General features: G+C 45.8%; 1 protein-coding gene across 16 annotated transcripts in view; it reads left to right on the top strand.

Annotated features, from left to right (window-relative positions):
• The first annotated feature begins 12,245 nt into the window (after positions 1-12,245).
• PARD3 (par-3 family cell polarity regulator) overlaps positions 12,246-26,608 on the top strand; it is a 565,900-nt gene continuing 551,537 nt past the window's right edge. For 11 of the 16 annotated variants that reach the window (XM_069458878.1, XM_069458879.1, XM_069458877.1 and 8 more), the window contains exon 1: positions 12,246-12,665. In XM_069458878.1, coding sequence (XP_069314979.1) covers positions 12,546-12,665 — 120 coding nt within the window. In that variant the 5' untranslated portion in view covers positions 12,246-12,545. The remainder of the gene's footprint in view (positions 12,666-26,608) is intronic. The other 5 variants (XM_069458868.1, XM_069458873.1, XM_069458872.1 and 2 more) reach the window with 1 other exon arrangement.

Raw genomic sequence — 26,608 nt, 5'->3', positions numbered from 1 at the left:
TATGCAGACAAGATGCTCGGTAGTATAACTGCCTCCCTGGTTGGTGGGAAATGTTTGTGGAAAGCTAAGACTCTTACTGAGTTTCCTCTTATCTAGGTCATGAAGGGCTCCAGGGAATAAGAACTTTATTGGCTTGGACCGTTGATGGAAAACACCTTCCTTCCATTTTTAACATCAACCTGGGGCGTGATCGATCACTAACCTTAAAAACATATGCTGTTCTTCGTGCATGTGTGCCCTAGAAGATGCCTCATTATCTGAGGCTAAAAAGCCACTTTCCTGGAATCTATTTCCAACGGGAAGCAAAATTTCATATTCATTAATTTTTTCCATGTTTGATTGGAATTTATCAGGAAAAACAAAACTAAAAAATGTGAAAAACTTTAACACTCTTTAAGTTTATTTTTAAGAAGATTTCATTGCTACCCTATTTACAAATATGGACTCAGTCTTAGAATAAACTAAGAATGCATGAATTATTTATTTAGAGAGGGGATAGACTTTTCTGACACAACTGTATAATATAGTTTTGCTTCATGGTGGATTTTGCTTCATGGTGGATTTTATAGTCTGATCATAAAAAGAATTGTTTTTGTAAAAATATCCCCTAGCTTGATCCGTTTTCCCAAGGGCCTTTCTGAAGCCTTTGATGTTCAAATCCTTCTGCTTTGAAGCACCTATCTTGCATCACACTTGCAGATTTTTCTCTTCAATTTTAAACAGTCTGAGGCTGACAGATCCGCCGGTGGTCAACAGCTCTGCCTTTGACCAGAGCAGCGCTCCAACACCGTTTCCATGAAAACCCACCTATTTTGTGAAATTGCGATATCACTGGGTGCCAATTTGCACTGGATGTTTACAACCTCTCACAATCTGATAGTTAATGAGTGATGAAGACATCGGCATGCTGCACGGGGATAAAGACGTGACCATGATGCAGGGAAATGATGTGACAATGGTCTCGAATGGTGCTTTGTTAGTGGCCTGTTTTATTTTTTTTAATTTTTGCTTCCCGAAGGTGTGTCCTTTCGGGGCTAAGATAATAACTTTTGCTCACCTCTATTTGGAGTGGTGGCGCAGAGGCAGAGGAGGAAAGAATCAGGATGATTTAGAGAAAAATCATTCACTCTTGCTTCCTGTTCCATGCCAACCCATTGAGGTCTCTTCTTGGTCCATATTTCCTTTAAATAACCCAAATAACCCTCCCTCCTCCTTTAACTCTAACCCCAATTACTAACATGTCCTACTTACCTCCTCTTACCCCCAATCCCAAGCATTGAGGGGAAAAGAAAGGAAAATTGGAAGGGTCTAAAGAATAAAAGTGCTTTTTCAAGATGCATGAAACAATGATGAGATAAATGGATCTAGGACCTGGGCAAAGGTAGGAGGATTGCGCCTTTACTCCTCACCCCATGACTTACATTCTCAGTGCATCGGGGGACCAGGGTGCAGCTCTGTGGAGCAACTACTCTAACCACAGCCCTCCAGAGAATGCTGCCATGCTACCTCCCGTCTCCCTCCACTCCACCTGCCACCCACCACTTCCCCCACCCACCCGCCCATCACTGCCGCCCAGTCCAGGCCTGTAGCCACCATCTCCCCATTGCTGCTGCCAAGGCCAAAAACTAGGTCAGATGACCATTCTGTTCCAGGGCCAGTCTTAAACCACAGCACTATTCCTTGACATTTGTAGCTTATATGCTCTCTGGGCTAATTATAACAATCTGCATTAATTACATGGATCTGTTTGTACCGACATGAAAAGATGTCCAAGATATGTTAAGTGAAAAAAAAAAAATAATAAATTGCAAAACTGTATTCATCCTATGATAACATTTTGTTAAAACATATCTTTACATATATATTGGCACATGGAATTGGCTGTTAAAATTTAAGTTTCAACAGTTTCATCAAGGGATGGTATCAGACATTAAATGGAGTGTGACACAGGCCACCTTGGAGGAATCTTCAAAGTAAATACTGACATCCTCTTACCCACTTTGAGAAGGTAAGAAAGTGGAGATAAAGGGCTTTGTGAGGAAATTTAGTCGAAGAGTTCTGCTACCCAGGGTGAGGAGCAAAGGATGCTGAGTCCTTCGTCTGAAGTCCAGAGAGGATGGGCTGCTACAGACACTTATAGAGCTTGGTTCGTGTTCCTTGAGGTTGGGGGACCCTATTGGCCCCTGGTTGACACCTGAGGAAGCTAAAGTCTTGTCTTGGGGCAGAGAGAGAGTAGAGGGCTGAATTGAGAAGTAGCTACACTCCCATGGATGACCATGTTCATGGATAAACAATGCATGACTGGTTCTCAGAGGTCCTGGGGAAGAGCCAGACTGCAGCTACTTTAAGTCCAAAAGGAGTGCCATGGAGGGCCAGGGGCCTCCATCAGTGGCGACAGTCTGAGTGAGGCACAGGTCCTCAGAGACCCGAGGGCTGGAGCAGGCTTTAGCCAACTGAAGAAGAGGCATCAGCCAGGCCGGAGGGGTCCTCCAAGATGCCTCAGAAAGCCGGTGGAGAGGAGGTGTTGGCTCTAAGCATGTGTCAGCCCAGTGAACGCCAGCCAGCAGCCAAGCGAAGAGGTCTCAGTCTATTCCTTCCCTTACTTCTCTGTCCCCTTGACTTTGCCAAGTGAGCAAATGGGGAAGAGGGGACAGGAGAAGGAAGACCAGACCCCACCACCTTCAGCAAAGGAAAAGTCTGTCTTTTGAACGATGGCTGAATTGATGAATAAATTCTTGGACCTAATTTCTGACTTGACACTGTGTTTTGTGGTTGCAGGACAGTCTCCTGAGCAAGAAGATTGAGGGGCCTGTCCAGTTCCTAGCCAGTGGCAAGGGAAAAATTCCCCACCGAATACATTTTAAAGGGGCAGAGGGAAACAAAAACAAAGTGGAGTTTCCATTCCAATCCTTTGTTGTGCTTCATGGAAAGACTAGGTTCATAAATGAGGAAAGATGTCCAGAAAAGGGAAGCACCAAACTCTGGATATCTCTGGGGGGAGGGACGTGGGCGGCGTTCACTTTTTCTCTTATCTATTTCCATTATGTTCAAATTCTGTAAACAGAGCATGGTAACTTTTGTAATCAGAAAAACCATGATGATAAACATGCCCATCCATGCCTGTAATCCTAGCACTTTGGGAGGCTGAGGCAGGAGGATTGGTTGGGGCCAGGAGTTCAAGACCAGCCTGAGCAGTAGTGAGACCCCAGTGTCTATGAAAATATAAAAATTAGCTGGACCTGGTGGCACACCCCTGTAGTCTCAGCTACTCAGGAGGCTGAGGAAGGAGGATAGCTCAAGGCCAGGAGTTTGAGGCTGCAGTGAGCTATGATGATGACACTGTGCTGTAGCCTGGGAGATAGCACAAGACCCTGTCTCAAAAAAGAAAGAAAAATTTTACTGAAAACAAAAATTATCACCTTTGGTGTTTCAAAGACATGCAAGAGAGCAAGCTGGAAAATGAAATAGCCATCTTCCTCGCTAATATTTGTAGGATGCATTACATTTTACAAAACATTTTGATTTTAATGATCTCATCTGGTTGTTACAGCAAGCCCAGAGTTATGCACTTGAATTATTCACATTGTACAGATGTAGAGACAGAGTGTCATAATTGTTGGTTACTTAACTTGGCCAACAACACAGCCAGCGGAGAGAAGACTTCAATTCAGGTCTTCTGGCTTTTCATCTTGTATTCTTTCTATTTCACAACACAGAGAGCTGCTCTGCAAGGAGATTTAGTTGTCAGGAAATATTCCCCCAGCCCATTCCCAATGGACTGTACATGGTACCCTCGTGGATGGGGCATAAGGAAGGCCATATGAGTATAGCCTGCATTAACAGTACTCTTCTGAGCTATTGATATATTCCACTTTCCCCTCTAAACATTGGAATCTTCATGTGTTTAACACCTTTTCCCCCCACTTTCACATTGATATTCCTGCCGATTTCCATACCTGTCAATGGCCGTAACATTTTTCCAGTAACACAGCCTCAAACTCGAGTTATCTTTGATTTCTCCTTCTCATTTTATTCCCATATCTGGTCACTTTAAAGTCATTTTGATTCCTTCTTAGGGGAACTCACAGATCTGTTTATAATCCATTTCCATCGCCACCCTCCCTCCATCCGTTCAGACCTGTAATTTCCTAAGTGGCTGGTTGCCAATCACCCATTTTAAAAATTACCCTTTTCTGGAAGCTCTATCTGACCACCTCTGAGCATAGAGGTTTCTAGCTTTTGTGTTCCCGGGGTAAACAGCACATTGTATTATAATGACCTACTTAGATCCACCGCCAGCCCCTTCCCCCAACAAGAGGACATCCTTGAGGGCAGAGACTGTGTCTTATCTCTTTATCACCATTGTTTACAGAGTGCTTGGCAAAATACTAATTGCCCAATAAAAGTTGAATGAACAAGTGAATTTTTTTGCAAAAGACTCAAAGATCTCCAAGGACTCCTTTGGGGCAAATGAAAAAGTTGTTTGGGTTGTGCAGAAGTGGAAAGGGGTGCTGGGAGGTGGCTGAGGCACCAGGATCCAGGTCCCTGGGAAGGATGAGCTCGTGTCAGGGCCACAACCTACAGGTCCCCACTCGTTTCTGGCTCTGGGCAGCTTTAGGCCCCTGAGAAAGTTTCTGGGGGACTTGGGAGGAAGCATGGCGGCCAGGCCAGGCTGGAGGGCAGCTTGCAGCAGTGTGCTATCATAGACACTGAAGACATAACGGTGAACAAAATAGAAGAGGTGCCTGTTCTCACAGAGCGTACATAAAATGAGAAGGAAAGCCAAGCAGATCCGGGAGGGAGAGCATTCCCGGCTGCAGGAATGGCACATGCAAAGGCCCTGAGGCCAGAGCCTGCTGGCTTGTTTAAGGATCAACAGGGAGATCAGGACTCCTGGGGTGGAGTGAACCAGGGAGAGTGGTAGGAAAGGTTTGCGGGTGGAGCGTGGATCACGTGGGCCTTTGTAAATCCTCGTAAGGACTTTGGTTTTGCCTCTGAGTGGGATGGAGAGAGCATTGCAGGACTGTGTGCAGAGAAAAGACATGGCCAGGCTCACAAGGCAACCCCACTGGACGAGAGCAGGGAGATCTCTTGTTCCTGTTTGGCCAGCACAGAGATTTCTAGCTTCTGTGAGTTCTGGATCCAGGATTGGAGACCCCCCTGTATCAGGTTCCCCTGCGTTAACCTCCCCAGGTGAAACAAGTGTGTAGCTCCTACTTAGACATGGTGCAGATGAAATTCCAAAGCAGCAGAGAGAGCGTTTGAAATTGAACTCCTAGCTTAATGGAGTAGCATGACAGAGGAGGGAAGGATGAGTCAGCCATTTAAAATCAGGTACAGAGGATTGGCAGGGTTGGATGTGCTCTGGTCTGGCACACCCGAATTATCAATAGTACACAGACTGTCGGGGGCCCGGGGTCCTGGGCTTCATGGGAAATAGCCTCAGGGTCACTCACATCCTCTCACATCAGCAGGTCCAGCTCTGGAGCACTCTTACTTATGGGCAAGAGGATTTTTCTGCTTCAGATGGGCTGGGGTAGAGCTAGGCATAGGTCCTACCTAGGTCCATGGGCCCCAGACCTAATCTAATTTCACCATGGTGACTCCAATTAAAGCATTTCTTTTACTCTTCCTGATCATTTCAGGATTTGGGAATTTTAGCCATTTAATCTTGACAGGGTCACGCAAAAAAAAGTATAATGTTCCAATTATCAACCTCAATGCATGTTTTCCTCTTTTTCTCTTTGCTGAATAAAACTGCTTCGCCACATCTGTTAAACAGTCTTTAAAAGCTGATTCATACCCTTTACCAGAAGTCCTTTCGAGCTGAGATTTATCCAAGCATCGGTGGGAGACTTTATGTGAGTTCCCTTTATTCTTTTCTTTTAATCGTCAAATGTTAAGTGTGTGCTTAAATGCTTCAACTCGTTTCCCTGATCTGTTCCCATTGCCACTCCACGTTCTCAAAGTTTTCTAGAGTGAAAAACAATAACGCCATCAGACTTTCAGCGCTTTATGTCCCTGGCAGAACCATGCCCACCGCGGAGAGAAGGCGGGGTGGCCTTCTGCCCAGTGGAGAATCCTGGTTTCAATGCTGAAACCCCCCAAATGGCAGCTGTCTCCTTACCTGCACATCTGGCTCCCCACAGCAACGCAGAGGGCCAGCACACTAAGCCTCGCCAGTGACCTTGACTCTGAACTTTGCTTTCAAAGATTAGGCTGAAAAAAAAAAACAAAACCTGGCATTTATAAAGCATCACGTGGAAGCACCTCTCAGGTCAAGCGGCACCACCTGAAAGCGAGTGGCTTAGATTGCTTTACTTGGCCACCCTTCATGAACGCCACCACCAAGCTCCCTTGTTCTTCAGCTTTGGGGCCTGGGAAGGAGGGAGATTCTCGAATGGACACCTGGGCTCTGGGTGGTGGCTCACAGCAATCACAGGTGCTTTTCTCTGCAAGGAACCTGGGTCTTTTCTGGCACTCAGGTTGGGCGACACGGGGGCTTCTAGGAGTGGTGATCTCAGTGTGGACTCCAGCTTTTTTGCAAGATGGGCTCTCTCAGCAGGGCAGTGCTGACACACCTTCCAGTTGTTTCTGGGAACTGGAACAGAAGAATGACAATGCAGTGGACACTTTGGTGACTGTAGCTGGTGGACTGGTTGAGGGTCACCCTGGAATATTTTGGAGGGGACTCTGTTTAATTGGGTGAGGACTTGGACATGCATGGTCAGGGTTAAAAGTTAATACAAGCTGGGCGTGTAGTCTCAGCTACTTGGGAATCTGAGGCAGGGGATCTCTTGAGCCCAGGAGCTCGAGACCAGCTTGGGGAACCATTACTCTCACTCTTTTCTTGTTTTTTTTTTTTTTTTTTTTTTTCTTTTTCTCTTTGTTCCTTTATTGACCATTACTTTTACCCATGCAATTCTCATGATCTCAGGCTTCATTAGAAAACTCGCTGTTTTTAGACTTGTGTTTAATGTTGCTCAAAAACCAGGGAGCTCTACTGAGCCTAAGGACAGTTCCTGTTCGCCCCCCACCACCTTTGCGTTTTATCCTAAACACAGCTATACTGTCATCCAATGCGTGTCTATGTCAGGAGCCATCTCTCCCTCCACCCCTGCAAATTCCTTCACTCGTGCATTCGCTTCCTCATCCAGTCCTCAAAGACTTACTGAGTCCGACCTTGTGACAGCTTCTGGGGACGTGCTGTGAATAATACAGCGTCCTTGTCCTCAAAGAGCTCAATCCACTTGTGAGTCTGGTCCTCCGCAGCGCATGTGGCTGCTCACTGACGGCATCCCATCCTCCGAGCTACACTGTCCAGTACGACGGCCACTCGCCACATGTAGCTATCGAGCTCTGGACATGTGGTTGGTCCTCACTGAGATGTGCTGTGAGTATAAACCACACACAGGATTGTGAAGACGGAGTAGGAAAAAAAGGACTGTAACGTACTCATTAATATTTCTAGAAATTGATTACTGTTGAAATGATAATACGAAGGATATGTTGGGTACAATAAAATATGTTATGAAAATTAATTTCATCTGTGGCTACTAAAAGACTTAAAATTACAAATGTGGTTCACGTTATATTTCTCTTGGACAACATTTCTCTACATGGCCTACTTCCTCCTCTCCCAGGAGGAGTGAACACTTCCTCTGGGTACCGTTGCTATCTCTAATATGTAGCACTTACTCTACTCTTGGTAGCTGCCTGTTCACACATGAAATCTTTACCAGACTGGGTACTTTTTTTTTTTAAAGACAGGGTCTTGCTCTGTCACCCCGGCTGGAGTGCAGTGGTGCCGTCATAGCTCACTGCAACCTCAAACTTCTGGGCTCAAGTGGTCTTCCCACATCAACCCCTCAAGTAGCTGGGACTACAGGCATGCACCACTACTTCTAGCTAATTTTTTTATTTTTATTTTTTGTAGAGACAGGGTCTCACTCTGTCGCCCAGGCTGGTCTTGAACTCCTGGCTGCAAGTGACCCTCCCGCCTCGACCTCTCAAAGTGCTGGGATTACAGATGTGAGCCACCACACCTGGCCCTGGGCACTTCTTGATTTACAAACCCAGTGTGCAATGCAGGGCTTGATATAAAATAGTGGCCAATAACCATCTGGTGCATAAGTGACCCAATTCTGCTATCAGACTGAACTTGTGTGAGGCTGGGCATACGAGATTGATAACATTATCTCAAGTCCAAGATCTATGAGTAGGCACTACTATGTATGTAAAATAACCCAGAGATAACTATAATCTTCAAAGCATGAACACATTTTAAAAGCTCCTGTAAATATCTTCTTTATTCTTTGTCATTAACTTTCTAAGGGTGAGAGGCTGGGTAATACAATACCAGCCCTACACACATGGGGTGTGTATTTATTTCATGGTGTGCCGAGTGCAGCTGGATGGAGTTGAAATTATAGTCCGTGTGGTCACACCTGCCCATTTGCAGAAAGGCCCAAAGCCCAGACAGACCCTAATTAATTCTCAGAACTCCCTGGAATATTCAAACCCAGATGAATCAATTATCTATAAAACAGAAGTACAGGTAACACAAGGGTCATCATTTTTTACCTAAAATGTGTAGATTTTAAGAAAGTAAACCCACTATAAACTATTTAGGCAACAGTTGACCCTTGACTTGGACAATTTTGCTTCTGGTTGGAACTGGGTTTGCTTTTGTGCTTGCCTTAGGCCAGAAGCTATTTGGTCAAGCTAAACATTTTACAGACGTGAAGGTGGTCTGGCTGTAATCCAACTTTATGGTTAGATGTTCGGCGAGGAGTATATTAGTGAAAGCATATTCACAACTTGTCATGAAGTTTTATGAATTTGACTCAAGACACCAAAGGGTCTGGCATCTAGAATTACACAGGCTTAGTTTTTCATCAATTATTAACATAAAGGCAATCACTGTATCTAGATAAACTAGGTAGATTTAAACAAAGCTGTGAGGCTTTATCTGATTAGTTACATAGATGTAATTGTCATTAATCCTATGGCTCATGTTCCTGAAAAACTGTTCAGACCCTTATTAACTATTGAATAGTGAAAGGAAGTGATGTGAATAAAATGGTACCACATATACTCTGATGTCATCTCTCTTAATGAAGGTTCACCTCCTTCCCTGGTACTGCCATAAACACTTTGCTGGCATTTAATATTTAATGTCTTGAATAATAGTTATTGGAGTAGCTATCTTATTCTAACCTCTAGATCCAACCTTTTTGGCACCATGAATGGCGGGGGAGGGAGTGGTTTCAGGATGATTCAAGGACATTAAATTTATTGTGTACTTTATTTCTATTATTATTACATTGTAATATATAATGAAATAATTATGCAAATCACCATAATGCAGAATCTAATGTCACTGCTGAACTGGCAGGAGGCAGAACTCAGGCAGTGATGTGAGCGATGGGGAGCGGCTGTCAATACTGATGAAGCTTCCCTGCCTGACGCCTGACACCTCCTGCATGTGCCCCTCTCCCCCCCACCCCCGGTTCCTAACAGGCCAGGGATGTTGGGGACAGCAGCTCTAGATTGTCCTTCTCTTACTCACTTTTATAATTCTATAATGTTTACCCAGTGCTTTCCACATGGGAGGTCTTCACTGTGTGTGGAACAGAATTAAAGTGAATTGAGAACAGGACTAAGAGCCATGAGCCCCGGTTTTCCTTTTAGACCTGGCGCAGTCACCGAGTGGTTGTATCACCTGTCCAGTCATTTCTCCAAGCCTTGGGCCTCTCCGCCTTGTCTCTCCCTCCCGGTCCATTGTCATCATTTGTTATCCCTTTGCCTACATTTGTAACTTTGTTTCTGTTTGCCTAGATTATGTAACTCGATTCTACTATGCTACACACTTCCAAGTGTTGGTGTATACTGTTTTTTTTTTTTTTTTTTTTTTTTTTTTTTTTTTTTTGAGACAGAGTCTCACTCTGTTGCCCAGGCTAGAGTGAGTGCCATGGCGTCAGCCTAGCTCACAGCAACCTCAAACTCCTGAGCTCAAGCGATCCTCCTGTCTCAGCCTCCCGAGTAGCTGGGACTACAGGCATGCACCACCATGCCCGGCTAATTTTTTCTATATATATTTTTAACTGTCCATATAACTTCTTTCTATTTTTAGTAGAGATGGGGTCTCACTCTTGCTCAGGCTGGTCTCGAACTCCTGAGCTCAAACAATCCGCCCACCTCGGCCTCCCAGAGTGCTAGGATTACAGGCGTGAGCCACCGCGCCCGGCCGTGTATACTGTTTTAATACATTGTCTAATACTAATAATTTACAAGATGGATCTTGTATGCTCTACTGAGGCTGGAGACAGAGGGAGTGCCGTATCTAAGGCACTAGTAAATGGTCAAATTAGGATCTTAACCTAGATCTGTGGGATGTCTGATGTACTGTGGCTGTTCCTGAAACTTGACTTTCAATTGGAATTATTTTGAGAAAGCCCCACTCTAAACTAGTATATTCTCCCCCCATGCATGGAAACAGAAACACCACCTATAATTATCCGTAATTGTTGTTGTAGATCTAAGTATTAATATAAGAAACAAGAAGACCTCAGCTAGAGTTGTCATAGTTGTCACTAACTTAATTACTGGGTAGAAATGTTGAATGCTGCAGTGAGGAGCCTTTCCCAGGGCCCTGTGGAAGGAAACTCGGACTCTATTTATAATTTCTGGGTCTGCCTCAAGCTTTCTGTGTGGCCTCGGGCAAGATCCTGGAGGAAGACAGGGATGATAACACATGGTGCCTACTTACTGCACTGATTTGCTCAGAGGGGTGATTGACTGTGAGAGGAGAGGAAACACAGAGTTTCCTATATCAAACTGCACTGTACCCGGGGCAGTGTGGGGTCCTGGAAAGTGCAGGATTCTGGAAATGAACCTCTTTGTCTTGTTCCCTTGTTCTAAAATGGGAGGTGGAACGCGATGGCTGGATGGTCACTTCTTCCAGCTTTCACTGCTGAAGTTCTGCTCCAGCTCACAGAAGCTTCATTGCTTTGATGGATCTAGAAACCACTGGCAAAAATGAATTTAATACCGTCTGGGACAGACTTGGGTCAATGACTCTTTGCTGACATTTGTCATTCTTTAAACACAATGACATACGGTAATGAAGAATCACAGCTCATAACTAGGACAGATGAGCTTCAGTCACTTTCCTTGACTTGGTCCACGTTCTTTTAAAACGTCTGCTGCCCTGCCTGTAACTCTTTTCCGGCGCTGCAGGCTTCCCCGGTTTAAGTGCCTGTGCTCATTGCCAGCGCATCGCGGCGAGCCCCTCGCGCAGCTTTTCTCCAGAGGCATTTGCAATACATCGTTCATAGGTTTGCAGTGGGACTGCTTACGTTGCAGAATTTGCAAGCAAGAAATGTACCTCGATTGCCGATGTTTAAGCTGTACATATTTAAGCGGGTGGGTCACCCCGGGGTCAACAGGAAACTTGAAGGTAAATAGTGGCCTCAGGAGAAAGGCCGTCTCTCCTCAAAGCTTCCCCAACGTCTCCCCAGAGCAGACGATTAATTTTTGCTTGTAACACATCACAACCGCTGCCCTGCCTTGCAGCCGAGCGAGCGAGCCAGGGCAAAGCCCTGCCAAGCTGCGGGCCGCGGGGAGGCTAGGGTCCCCCGGGCAGGAGAGACTTGGGCTGGAACATCCCGGCCCCTGTCCTCCCCGGGGGTGGTGGGGACTTGGCGACTGCTCCTCTCGGAACGTCTCGCGCGTCGAGTCCGCGGCACCAAGCTTAAACTGCTTTCTCCAGAAGCAACTGCACCCGAAACCCTCCAGTCCCAGGAAGGGGATTAAAAGTGACAAAGAAAGGGCGGGGGGCGCCCCGTGGAGACCTCTGGGGGCGTGGCGGGGGCGTCCGCAAGGAGGGGCTCGGGGGCGAGCGCAGCCCCGCAGCGCGGCGGGCAGGCTGGGCGAGGGGGGATGCAGGGCGCGGTGCCAAGGCGCGGGGGTCGGCGGGCGCGGGGAGGCGGCGCTCCAGGCTCCCACCTCCGCGGCGGCGGCGCCCGGGGAAAGGGCCGGAGGAGGCAGAGGCCGCCTGCCGGGGCGGGCGCTGGGGCGAGGGGTCCCGCGGCCGCGCGCCCCGCCCCGCGCCGGGAGCGGGCCGCGCCTCCCCCTGCCGCATGTGCGCGGTGTTGTGTGCCCGGCCCTGCTCCTCCTCCTCCTCCTCCTCCTCCCCTCGCCGCCGTCCCCTCCCCCAGCAGCCCCGAGTGAGCGCGAGCGCCACACAGCCCCGGGCCGCAGCCGCCGCCGCCGCTGAGCGCGCCGAGACGCCGAACAGGTGGCCGGAGGCTGCGGGCGCCGCGGCGGGGAGAGGCGAGGCGAGCCCCGGGCGACGCGAGGGCGGCCGGGCCGGGCCGGGCATGCGATCCGAGCGGCCCCCCGGCGCCGCCGCCTGCCCGCGCCCCTAGCCGCCCGCGCGCCCGTGCAGCGGCCCCGCCGCGCCGAGTGTCCAGCCGCCCCGGCCCGGGGCCGCCCCGGCCGCGGTCAGCGAGGGGCGCGGGCCAGCCCGCGGCGACGGCGGCATGAAAGTGACCGTGTGCTTCGGGAGGACCCGGGTGGTCGTGCCGTGTGGAGACGGCCACATGAAAGTTTTCAGCCTCATCCAGCAAGCGGTGACCCGCTACCGGAAGGCCATAGCCAAGGTGAGGGGCCAGGGGCGCGCGGGGCGCGGGGGTGCGGGGGGAGGCAGGGAGGAGGACGCGGGGGCGGAGGAGGGGAAGGAGGAGGGGGAAGGCGCCGGGATCAATATGGCGCTTCCTGGAAAGGGGAGGAGGGAGACGGAGGGGAGGCGGGGAAAGGGAAAGTGCGGCGGCCGGGCCGGGCCTCGCGGGCGTCCCCCGTCCCGGGCTGCGGGCGGCAAAGTTCCCCGCGCGGGCCAGGCCGGCAGGGCGAGCTAGGGCGCAGCGGGGCGACCGCGCCGGGACCCCGCGTCGGGGACCCGCGTCCCCCCGGAGCGCCTCCCGCCGCACCCTGGGGGCTCCAGCCTCTGGGCGAGCAGGGCAGCGCGGCGCAGGCCGGCCACGGGCGCCTCCCCGGAATCCGCACGAGGAGCAGAGCCCGATCCGGCGCGGGGGGCGCGGGCGAAGCCTGGCCGGGCGCCTCTCCCGGGCCGCGGGCGGTGGAAATCCAGCCCCAGGCCTCTCCCCGCCCCCAGGCCCCGCGGGCAATGGCTGGGGAAAGGGAACTTTTTGGTGCGAGAAGAGTAATTATGCCACGCACGACGGAGAGTGGCTGCGTTCTTTCCCTCTCCACTCCCTGTGTCCTGCGGGGGCCGCGGCCGCAGCGCGGAGCCTTTTCCTCTCGGCCGGCGAGTGGGGGCCGCAGCCTTGGGGAGTCGCCGGCTCGGGGTCGGGACGCGGCCCGGGAGGGACACCCGCCTGCCCTCGCTTGCGAGCATTTGTAGGCAGAGAAAATCTCGGTGATTAAGAGGCTTCAGTGCAGGGCTTCTTAAAAAAGCACAGCCCCGGAGTAGTGACTGAATTAAAAGTTTTCCTGCAAGGACCTCGGCTCTTACCTCTCGGGAACTACTTCCATATGGTGCCGGGCTGCGGAGCCAGGGCCTGATTTCCGAGTGCAGCAGATTTTCCCTCTTTCTTCCTGGAGTGATAATATTGTCTCCACTTAACTGCATTCCTCTACAATGTGTCAGAAGTGAAAAGGCATTTTGTTAAATTGTTTTATCGACTGTGTCAGTGTTTGACAACAGCCCACGCCGAAGTTTCTCTCAAGCACCCGAGGACATTTCCTTTGTAATAGAGTCGTGTGTGGTGGGAAGAGTATTCACTCTGGTACCGTATTTGCTGTTTGTTCCCCATAGTGGCGTGACCTGGCTCCTGTGGCCTTTGGGGCCGCAGGTGCTGGGGTAGGTGGCTTTGTCAGCCTGATTTGAGTGCACACAGGGTGCTTTGGGTGGCATCCTCCAATTCTCTCTGAAATTAAGAAGACAACAATTTTTTACCCTATTGTTTTTAGCATATATTGGGAAAAAAATAGCATACATTGGAAAGATAATTTTGTGGGATGTTTAGGAACCTGACATAAAAATGAAAGATTGGCTTTATTTAACAGCTCTAAGATGTTCCTTACAGTTGATTGAACTCTTTTACTGAAAATCAAATAAAATTAGTGGATATTGGGCACCTGTTTATCTGCAAAGCTGACAAGGATGGAAAAACCCTCTAAACTTTAGCTTTTTTTTTTTTTTTTTTAAATCAGACCCTGAAATCCAGGGGGAAACATTTAGCATTTTTAAGGATTGTTTTTAAGTGACAGTTTATGATCTCAGTGTTCTAAATGAATAATCAGGTTGTCTATCTACTCTGGAAACCAACAGAATCCTGAAAGGAACGAGAAATACAATAATATGGACTCTGCAGTGTGCCTAGGTTCCTGAATAGGGAGAAGGGGATCCACATTTTCTTTCCCCCTACTAATTTTACGTGCTTAAGACTAGTCATATTTTATCATTCAAACAGGTCGATTTGCCTGTTTGGGAGATACAAATACAGTTGTTTGGTCTACTGAGTCATTAATTCATCCCACAGACATTCTTAAGCATTTGCTATGTCCAGGTTACTGTTTTGGGTGCTGGACATCTAGGGGACCCACTGGCTACTTTGTGGGAAATGGACTGTAAGAGTCTAGGACAAGAGGCCCCAGGGTCCTCCAGGTGGAGGAGCCATTGGTGTGGGCATTGGTGTGGCACAGTAGGGAGAAGAGGATGCCTTTGGGATGCTGGGTGCGTACAGTTGAGAAGCTTTGGGGATAGATCTGGACCTTGTTCTTTCTTAAATATTAGTGGTTGTTTCACAGGGACCTGGGCGCACAGAGAAGGGAGTGCAGTTTTCTTAGGGGAGTCTGAGAAGGCATCACGAAGAGAAAAGGGGCATGTGAGCTGAAGGAAGGAAGGGTGATGGAGATAAATGACAGGGAGGGTCAGAGATGGTTCTGGGCTTTCCAAAGTTATTTAAATGCTCTTTAAGTGCAACTTACAGTTCAGTAGGCGAATTTTAAGGTGCGCTTTGCATATACAGATACATATCAGTCATTGGATCACAAGACTGTTGACTCAAATGTTGCAAGACCCTGAGTGTCTTCTAGGTCCATTTGTATTTTTTTTTTCTTAAATTGCTAGGTAATGATTAAGCTTAATTTTTAGTCTCTGTTCCTGCTCTTCCCACCCTATATAAAGTGATTATGGAGCAAACACATAATTAACACTGTTTTAACATTTATTCTCTTATCTATTCCTTATAAGACAAATTCTGTATGAAGAATTGGGTAGCTGGGTAGTTGTTGAGTGGTATTTAGGTTGCTAGGTGACATGTGGCACGATGAACTCCTATCTGGTGGGGAAAAACGGAGGCAGATCGTGTTTATGGCTGTGTATAAAAACTAGCCAAGCCCCCTAAAAAGCAAACAAAAAGGAAAAAAGGAAAAGAGAAAGATCTCAACATCTCAACTCACCAAGGCTTTCTCTGCAGTAAGCATCTTGTGGGCTAACTTTTTGGCATTATGTTTGAGCTGTTTTCAGGTTAAACAAATCAATTTTTCTGGACAGTGGAAGTGGCATGACTCAATACCAGCAATGTCCTCAGTGAGTAGCTATATGAAGGTTTACACTTAGTCATATGCAACATTGTTTTTCTCTTGTGAAAAAATGTTTTTGTGGTTATGATCACTGAGGTGGAAATGGCTATTCATCTCTGTCCACCCGCCCTTACGCAGAGCCTGAGCTGAACACTGAGACCACATTATGTGGACCATTGTGAGGGCTTAGAATGGGAGGACTGATCGGTTCTTGTCCTTGTGGCCTGATACCCATGGCTCTTGATGGACACAGATGCAGGGCACCAGCTGGAAGTATGGGTTTTGTTGAAGGGCTTCTGTGTAGAAAGCGTTATGCTCTATGAAGAAATACAAGACTAAATTCTTGCACCCAAAAGGAGTGTAATCTAGGAGACAGGAAGAATATATAAAGCTATAAATAACAGTAGGTGGTAGCATTAATTGGCAACAGGGTGGTACAGACAGTAATGGCTCCTGGATTTTGGAGGTGGGAACTGTCATCACAGGGTGTGTGTAGGGGAAATCTCATTTAGTCACTGGGGTTTGCATTGGTGGGTGGCCTTGATTTAGGGCAGTGCTTGCTAAGTGGGTAGCGTAGGGACCTCAGAAAGCACCTTCCTGGAGGGGGAGAGGGGCTCTGGTTCTGTACGTTTGTAGTTGAGGTGCAGGCATGGAATCTGGAGTGTGTGCTGTGATTCTCAGAAGTGGGAGGGAAGGCATGCTAAGAAGGGGAACAGTGAGAACAAAGGCCATTCAGGCACACAGGGCCGGTTTGGCTCCTTGGAGGGTTCATGTCAGATTGGGGGGGGGGTCAGGATCAAGCTGAGGATGGCTGCGAGTGCCAGGGCAAGACACAGGGACTTCCTGAAGGGTGATGGAACAGGAAGGACTGGGTATTTGGGCAGGGCAACAGGTAGTCCTCTAGGATGATGATTTGAGCCAGCTGTTTGGATGAGATCTCAGACAGATAACTCTTTAGCATTTTTGTCTAAAGAAATGCTTTTCACTGGCTGCTGAGCAATAGAGGAAGAAGAGAGTGAAGGTGATGGGGAAGTTGCTGGAACCCCTTTGCTCACCTCTCCCGCCCCCAGTAGCTGTCTTCTCAGGGGGCAGTTTTGGATTGGATTTGGAGACCTAGGTTTGTTAGCCATGTAACTTTAAGCAAACCAATCCTACAGAGTCTCATTTTTCTCGTCTCTAGAATGGAATATTCCCTGGCAGGATAAATGTGAGTATTGAATAGGATGGTGATTAAGAAACTCCTCAGTACTAGATCTGACCCATACTAGCATCTCAGTAAAGATTAATTGAGGGCCAGGTGTGGTGGCTCATGCCTGTAATCCCAGCACTTTGGGAGGCCAAGACGGGAGGATCGCTTGAGCCCAGGAGTTCAAGGCTGCAGTGAGCTATGATCTCGCCAATGCACTCCAGCCTGGGCAACAGAGCGAGACCCTGTCTCTAAAAATAAAAATAATAATAAAAATTAATTGAATTACTAATGTGTTTTATCCACCAAATGGTTTTATTCCCTGGGAATTTTCACACGTGTCCCACTATTCCTGCTTGGATTTTTCCTCTTTGCTTAAAAAGGCAGTGTGTAATTTAATTAAAAGAATTGGTAAGGGTATTAATATTTGCCTATGTAGCACCACACTCAGGAGGCCAGATTGCATGTGCATGTGTGTTGGGGCCAGGGAAGGCAAAAGCTGCTGGTATTGGCCTTAGTACGGGTTGGTTATCTGGGCCTCTCGTTTTTGGACCACCACTTCTGTTTCTCATGCATGTCCCTTTGGAATGATTTAGTAGCAACCTGTTGTAATTACAGGTTGAGTATCCCTTATCCAAAATGCTCGGGACCAGAAGTATTTTGTTTGGATTTTGGATTTTTTTTTTTGGAATTTGGAATATTAGCATATCCACAATGAGATATCTGGGGGATGGGACCCAAGTCTAAACACAAAGTTTGTTTCCTATTCACCGTATATACACAGCCTGAAGGTAATTTTATACAATATTTAAATAATTTTGTGCATGAAACTGAGTTGGTGTTAAGTACTTACATGTGGAATTTTCTACTTGTGGTGTGTCATCATGTTGGTACTCAAAAAGTCTCAGAGTTTGGAGCATTTCAGATTTTGGGTTTTCAGATTAGGGATGCTCAACTTGTATTTTGAAAACTTGAGTTTTTGGACAGATACTTTAGAAAATGTGCTTTCCTTTTTTCGGGGTTGGGGAGAGGGACCTGTTATTTACTAAAAGCATGCAAATCATGGTTTTTATGAAAAATCTTGTTGGTGTGGAATTTTCCTGTAAATGTGTGACAGTATGTTGTTACACACTTACAAGCTTATTGAAACTTTTAGGAAAATAGTTACACTGTTGCAGACATCGAGAGAAAATAGAGGCAAGCATAAAAAGAGTGAAATGAAAGAAACTTTATTATTTTATTAACGTGTTCTGTCTTCCCTCTCAAAAAGGAAAAAAAACTAAGCATGTTTGAAAGGCTGATCTTTCTAAGATTCGAATCTCATTGTCATCTGCTGCTGAAGTGCCCCTTGTATGGCTCTTTCCCCAAGTCCTGCTGCCTCAGCACAGCCTGTCCCTTGGAGGGACCCTTCTTGCCTTCCAAACTCGCCACACCCCGTACCCCACCCACTTGGACTTGTGTGCACTTTCCTGCCTCCGCTCTGGCATTTCTGCTGCTTCTGCCTGGAACGTTTGCTCTCTCTTTGCACTCATTCTTCGAGCCTCAGCTCAGACCAGCCATCTCAGGGAGGCTGGCTCTACATCCCCCATGGTTTGAGGTTCTCTCTGCCTGTGCTGCTCTTGGGGACTTGCTGTAGCTCCAGGTGTTTGTGTGCTCATCTCCCTGCAGGTGAGATGTGTGAAGCAATGGCTGCCCCTCTGCCATATGTACCCAGTGTCTGTCACACAGTAGCCACAGAGGTTGAGTAAATACAAAGCTGAGTCTTTTCTCTCTCTCTGTCTCTGTCTCTCTCTGTCACACACACACACACACACACACACATACACAAATACACAGATACACTTCTGCTAAGAAAACTGTAATCCCCATTTGCTAATTTTTAATAACTTTAAGGTTTGGTGTTGTCCTGGTGCGGTGGCTGACTCCTGCAATCCTAACACTTTGGGAGGCTGAGGTGGGAGGATTACTTGAGCCCAGGAGTTGGAGACCAGCTTGAGCAACAGTGAGACCCCATCTCTACAAAAATTAGAAAAATTAGCCAGGTGTGGTGGTGCACGCCTGTAGTCCCAGCTACTCGGGAGGTTGAGGCAGGACGATGCCTTGAACCCAGGACTTGGAGGTTGCAGCTAGCAGTTAGCCGTTGTACTCTAGTCTGGGCAACAGAGCAAGACTATGTCTTAAAAAAAAAAAAAAAAAAAAGCTTTGGTGTGTTTGACATACTGGCACAAACAGCTTGTAATTGAAAACTAAGATTTAGTGAGATTTGGAGTGTCTTAGAAGTTATTCTTTTCGTGTGTCAGTTATTTCAAGGGAGTTCATTCTGTTTTTCAGACCGAGCAGAGGATCGTCGTGGGGTTTGCATTGGGCCAGGTTCAAGGCAGGTGGCCAGGGCTGTGTGGGAATCTGGCCCCGAAACACACCTATGCTTGGTCTGGCGCCTCTCATTCTCTCAGTCGGGATCCTTGGGTCAGTGCCAGGAGTAAATAGAAATGTTTAGGATCTGAGCTTCACTGAGAGAACCTGGCTGATGGGAAGCGCGTCTTGGCTCATGGTGAAGGTGGATAAATTGGTGGTGGAGGGAACGTTTAAAGTCCCACTTGGACTTTGACCCACAGATGGATCCTCCATCTGTCCTGGGAGGTTTTTACCTCTTGGTAGAGTTGCATGCAAGCTGGTGATGGCGAACACTAGACAGATGACTCGAACCCTCTATTTTTTTTTTTTCAAGGATGGAAAGGCATTTGTAAAATTGGGCCAGAAGGTGCTTTCCACAGGTCATGTGCAATCAGGAGATGGTAGGTTAGCCCACACAGCGTGCTTTCCTCCTGCTCGGACCTCCCATGACATTCCTAGCTGGGACCAAGGTCAATGGCAGTGGGGTGGAAGGGGTATTAGTAAATTTATATAATTTTACCTATTTTGGGGTAGCCTTTCTGTTTTAGGTGGAGAATAGGAAAGCAAATCTTTATGAAAAGAAATTCAGAGTTTAATGAACAAAGTAGAAAGGTGACTAATTTTTATCTTTTAGTCATTATTTTATCTTATTTAACATTTTTTCCATTTGGAAAGATTATGGAAAATGATTTATAGGTCTGTGCCTTCCTTTATCTGTCCCGCCGTCTTTAATAGCAACGTTACTCCTAATGGCCGAAAGCGACCTAAATGTCCATCCGACTGACAAACGTATAAACAAAAGGTGGTATGTCCATACGTTGGGATGCTATTCAGCCATAAAAAGGAACGAAGTGCTGATACATGCTGCCACGTGGATGAACCTTGAAAACATTATATCATGTGAAGGCAGGCAGTCACAAAAGCCCAAATGTTGTATGATTCCATTTATATAAAATGACCCGAGTGGGCAAATCTATGGAGACTGTAGAGTAGTGTTTGCCTAGGGTTGAGGGTTAATGATGGGATGGACAGTGTTAATTGGTATGAGGTTTCTTTTTGGGGTGTTGAAAATGTTCTAAATTTAGATAATGGTGATGGCTGCACAAGTCTGTGAGGATACTAAAAACTCATTGAGTTGTACGCTATTTAAATGAGTGGATTTTACAGTATGTTTTTATACCTTAATGAAGATGTTAGAAAAATAGACCACATAAGCCACAGTGAACAAGGCTCCATTTTTAGGTATTTTATAGTTCTGAGAGTGCCATAAAATAACACGTTTTGTGCATCAGAGGTACTCAAACACTTCTAATGACAACTGGCTGGTTCTTTCTGCAGGGGTGGGTGGGATTTTCCAGTCCATCCTGTTGCTGTCTGGTGAACTCTGACCTCTTTGCTAAACCCCCACCCTACCCCTTTAAGTCCTCACCTGTTCTTCAGCCAGAGACTCCTTTCTGCCCAGCTCACCAGCTGCCTTTGCTGAATGGAGGCTGATTAATGTGCCTGAAGGTTGTGCATCATGAAAGAGCTTTTGCAGTTTTTTTGATTTTGGCTCTCAGAAATTTTGAACTTTGGCAAATCTCTGAAGCTCTGTTTGTCTCTGTTTCGCCAGCTCTGGCTACTGATAATTCAGAGGTGCTGGGCTGGGCTCCCACTGTCAGTTCCCTGAGCTATGCAGACACTTCTAGTCTGCATGGCTGGTTGTGGTGCTCACAGGACCACGAGGCCTGGGTGAACAGTGGCTTTTCAGAGGAGCACACAGGCCACGGAATCTCTTACCCCACCCACCCATACTATGAGAATATTTTGCAGCCTTGACTTTGAAATGATGGGGCTTGTTGCCCAGGTCAAATGCATGCTGTTGAGAGTTAGGGTAAATTTTGCCTAGGGCATCCTTCAGAATTCCTTGTTGTTGCACGATAAGTATCTTTTAAGGTAAATCGCATGCTCAGAAGTGACTTCATAAGGCTATTCCCTTTGTGAATTATAAATGTATGATACTGCCTGATACTAAGTGTGTGATATGTGTGTGTGTGTATATATATGCATACACATGCATATTCATGAGGTTGATATTTTATGGTGGGATAAATTTAAGTGGTTTTAGAGATGACAATCAAGTCATTGTTATTTCTCCCACTCTTGGCATTTTTAAAAAATATTCAGACACCGTAAGATTTAAATTTTTGGAACTGAGATGTATGTTTTCTAGTGTATGGTTTTTCTGTTCTTGTTATTTATACTGCATCCTTTTAGCTTAGAAAACTAATCTATGTTCTAGAGATTATATTTTTGAAAAGGTCTCTCTGGGATAGACTATACTAAAAATCAGTGTTTCCTTCTCCAATATGTAAGAAAACTTGCTGTATGTCTCAGAAACATAAAATTGCTCACTAGTCAAAATATGCCGTGTGAACAGATTAAACACACAAAGAAGAGAGTGCTCTTTTTGTGTAGGTGGTTGATACGAGAATGGGTTTTCTGTTCTATTCCTTTTATGTGTATAATAAACATTGAAAAAAATTTTTTCCTCTCTGTGTTGTTTTGTTTTCTAAATCCAATATTAAATCCAAAATTAAAAAATGAGCTCTTTTCCAGGGAACACATTTTCTCATACCACAAAGGCATTCTCAAGATGTATAATTTATAATGCTGCAACCCAGTGTGCGGAGTCATATGTGAATAATGGTTAGCCAGGTTCCTGCCCAGCAGGGTTTTACTCTAAACTGGGATTTCTTTTATTACAGCCAGCAGCACCTGCAGAAGAGGGAGGCAAAATGCACAGGATATTGGTTTCTGATGCACTACCGCACAGGATATGACTAATCACTAAATCCATTAAAGTCGAACGTAGGATTTGGGACCTTTACCACTTTGTTAGAGATCTGGAAAAAACCTTTTAGACCGATCAAGTGGATCTCTAAGTGCATCATTTGGACTGAGAACTGTTTAAACAACAACTGCATCTGGAAGATGGTGGCATTTTGGCATTTGTGCTATTAAGAAATATAAAGTGAATATATTTTAAATTATGAAGGCACCTCCTATGAGGAATATATTTTTCCTGCAATGCTAATAATCCCCTGAATGTTCTTTGGTGGGGTCAGTATTATCTTTCATTAGGTTATGACCCACTGCATAAAACACAGATATTTGCAAAAACGCAATTAACTGAAAGTTGAAAGTTGGGTAGTGGGTGTTTTTTGTTCTAGGAGCAGAAACATCAGAGGGGTACACTGTGGATCATGATGCAGAAGGAATCTCTCAGACATTTGTGTGTCTGAGAGTGAGAACAGTTAACCTCTGTGAGCACAGGATCCTTGCCTTCTAGTACCACCTACTTTATGGGACTGTTGTCAGGGTTTAAGGAGAGAATGTGAAAAGGTATCGCAGCAAGGAACTTAGGAATAGATGTTAGCTGTGTTCTTTTGTTTCTGCCAAGAATGGTCGCCGATGATTAAGGTACGCTTGAATAAGCTTTTCTGGATTGTTTTTTCTCGTTCTCATTAGAACTTCCCTGAATGCGGGAAATTGTGTGGCAAAACAGTCTCCTTTTAAAAAAATCACTCAAGAGAAACTTCTTCTGTAATTTAAGAAATAAAATCCCAGGGACGTTGGTTTGGGTGTTCCAAAGATGTCTATAAGGGAAGAGCTTATCCAGTTTTTGGTCTTGGCCTCCCAGTGTTTCGAACTTTGGCAAACCCCACCAGCTCTGAGAGCCTGTTTTCCCATCTGAGATTTGGGGAGGTTATTATTTTTGTTGGCTATCATGAAGATTAAGTGATTTAATGTAGACAATGTCCCTGTCATGTTGTAGATTCTTAGTGTATGTTAGACCTTTTTCTCTTTTTTCAAGTTTGAAACATAGATCAGGCACAATTTTAATGGCTAATTCACAAAGTCAACTTGATTTTTATTTGACTTATGACATCAGGTGTTGTTTTTCAAGATGATCTTTTATGGGGCCACTTCTCCCCCCCAAAATAGCAAATTCCACTGTTCGTATTTATAAATCAATTGGAAATGGAGAAAAAAATTCTAGGTCCAAGAACATTCGGCTCATCCAGTGGTTAAAGCTGATTTTTTTTTTTTTTTTTTTTTTTTTTACAGGTCAAGGAGAATTGCTTTTGTCTAACTGTCTTAGCTGTGTTGGGTTTTCTATTAGTTCTTATTACTCTATAGAATAATTGCAGCTGCTGCTTGCTAGATCAAAGGAAATTATGTAAAATTTATTTGCTGTATTTAAAATATTTTAAAAAGCCTTACACATTTTCCATTAAAAAAATCTTTTAAAACTTGGAGAGGATAAAACTAGCAACTGTAAATACTATTGATATTTATAAACTGCACAGATGTTTTAAAGACCTTTAGCATTTATTAACTAGTAGTAGTTCTGAGACTACCCTGGAGCTCAGAGAGATAATCTGAAGTTATAAAATAAAACGACAAAGTTGACATTTTTGTGACTTCTCTAATCCTTTATTATATGGGCCTCTATAATTCATGTGCCCATAACCCTTCTATGCGCTTCTCTGGATCTTAAGATGGTGATTTTGGGAAGCTAAATCAGCAGGAAAGGGCCACAGAACATCTTTTGCTTGGGTAGTTAGTTGTAAGGGTTGACAGATTGATGTAACTTTAATACTTTGGTTCAGCTAAAGGCACCCACTGCCAATCACCTGAAGACTTCACTCAGGAGTTGACCTACTTATCATATAAACAGGGAGTGGTGTCTTGAAGACTCATTCAGGTTCTGGGCATGTCAGGCAGTGTAATTACGTCAGACTTGCAGAGTTGTCAACACATTGGCTTTTGTATTCGGGAGGACCACCTCCTCTCCTCCGTCTTTTCCTTCAGCAACAGCATTGAAAGTTGTTTTTGTCTTGGAGGACCTTAAACGTCTCATTAATTAAAGTAGTGCCTCGTCCCCTGTATGTTGTTAGAGAAGTTGCTAAGTAGTGATTAAAGTAATGAAGCTTAGCTAGTTGTGCAAGGTTCCTCTTTTGAATCTGTTCCCTTCCAGTATTTGTTTGTAAACATTGTTTCTCGTGAGTGCATTTGAAATCCAAAGCTTTAGTTTCATACGGGATATGAAAAAGAGAGAAAACAGTACAAGACGTTGGAATTTTATGTACATATATCTCTTTCCTTCACAACTTCCTTTGTTTTTGTGCCTTGCTAATGAGAGTGATGAATGGTGCTCTCAAAAACTTTCCAGAGCACTGAAACATTTTATAACAAAACTGTAGAGAAATAACTGGGAGAATGCAGACAGATCCTAATCTGTTTTAGTAGGTGGGATTTTAGTTTGAAACAGATGAGTTTTGGCCTTGGTTCCCTCCCCCGCCCCCACACACACCTATGAGAAGGGAAGCTGCTTTATAGATTCTGTGGAGTGCTACTTTCAGCTCTGTTTTTGCTTTTGGTGTCATAAAGCTTTTGAGGTCAGGACTCATGATCCAAAGCTCTTGCACAAGAAGTGCTATTATCAGGGGCATTATTTATCTGCCTGTCAGTTTAGGGAGTTGTTGGCAAAGTACCTATAACAGCGATACCTACCACATTTTTTCAGTGCCAACTTATTGACAAGGAATTTCAGAGTGGTCTCTGGGTGTTTGTGATATATGGAAATGAACAGCTAAGATTTTTGGTTTTGTGTACAGCAGAGAAGGGTGAACAATGGACTAAATTCCCCTCTTGCTAGAGTTTCTTTCCGAGCTTGTTTGTGGATACGCATGCATTTATTGGAGCAGCACTACTATTGGAGAAAACTGTCGGCACACTTGCACGAGGGTGGTAGGGGACTCCTTGTATACACTTTTATGTTGTGCTTCTTAGAATATTCCCGTTGAACAATTCCTGTCCCGGCAAATGGAATCTTCTGGCTACGCTGCCACGTAAACCTAAACGTGGGTCTGAGGATTTGTATACCCAGGGACCAGTTTTATTACTTTCAGCATCCTGTTGTTACTTTTGTTTTTCTTGTCATCATGGCTCCTTATCTCCTGTGTCTTTATACATTTTATGTGTTACTAGAAGTAGGGAAAAGAGGACAGATATCCAAGCTGTCGTTGTTAACACAGAATCTGCCAGCCTCCCTGGAGACAGCTTGCGCTGGCAGACTGGGCTCATGTAGCTGCTTCTCCGGGGGCGTCTGGCTCCCCTTCCTGCAGTCCTGTCCCCAGGTGCTCCTGCAGTGCCGTGTGTACTCGGAAAGCTGCAAACAGAGCACGGTGCTCGAAGTGTTTGTGGCATGACTGGTGAGAGGTGATTAAAACAGGAAATAACTTTCTCAAGGGTACTTTCAGAGCTGCAAAGTGCAGTTCTTTGTAATGATATTAAAAAGTACTGTCTGCAAACATGCTGCAGCTGTAAGACCTTACTGGTATTGAATTTTATAGAGCTGATGGACAGGACTTGAGCTAAAGGCATCCTGTGTCTGATAGCAATGCCCATGGAAGGGCTACTTAAATCTTGTGCAGCGGTTTCAGATAGCGCTTAAGCCCAAGTTGATAAGTAAAAATGTTGCGCAAAAACTAATGTATACTTAGGTATTGCTGCATAACAAACTACCCAAAACGTAATGGCTTAAATCAACAACTGTTTAATTATATCTCCTGATTTTGTGGGTCAGGAATTTGGGCAGAACTCAGCTGGGTTATTTTTCTGCTTCACTTGGGGTTACTTGGGGGCAGTTAGCTGGTGGGTGACCCGATCCAGAGGGTCCAGGATGGCTCCCTTCACACGTCTGCTTGGGCTCTGCTGGGGCAGTTGACTAGAGCACTTGCCTGTGGTGTCCCCAGCATGAGGTCTCAGGATAGCTGGACTTCTTTCTTGTTCTGTGGCTCAGGGCTCCTGGAGAGAGTGTCCCAAGCGTCACGAAGAACAAGCTGCCACTCTCGTAAGACCTAGACCCGGGAGACAGTGCATCATTGTCCCTGTATCCTGTTTACCAGATCAGTCACTCAGCCTGCCTGGTTGTAGGGGAGTGGGACGTTGACACCGCTTTTCATTGTGAGGCGTGCCAAAGACCTTGTGGCCGTCTTTATTCTGCCATAGGTGTGTGTGCATGCTTGTGTGTGTGTGTGCACGTGTGTACTGCTTGTAACATCAAACAATTATTCTTTTTATTGTTAGGTGTCATATTTTAAAATAGTCTATTTCTTTACCTGGACGAAGGTAATTAAGAAATGTATAGCCTGAACTTTGGAAGCTGACAAACCAAAGAAGTAGTTTATGTTTCTCTTTCATGAGCCCAAAGATCTGACAGCTTTCCCAGGTGGTGTGGTAGTAAGAGATAATGATAATAACATCTTAGGTTTATGTGACATCTTCTAAGAGGTTCAAAGGGGTTGTGCCGCTCCTGATTCCTTTATGGGACTATCCCGAGAGGGACGTTAGCCACAGCAGCCCCAA

This window comes from Eulemur rufifrons, chromosome 25, assembly GCF_041146395.1.
Source record: "Eulemur rufifrons isolate Redbay chromosome 25, OSU_ERuf_1, whole genome shotgun sequence".
Taxonomy (NCBI): Eukaryota; Metazoa; Chordata; class Mammalia; order Primates; family Lemuridae; genus Eulemur; species Eulemur rufifrons.
This window is presented reverse-complemented; position numbering and strand designations above follow the sequence as displayed.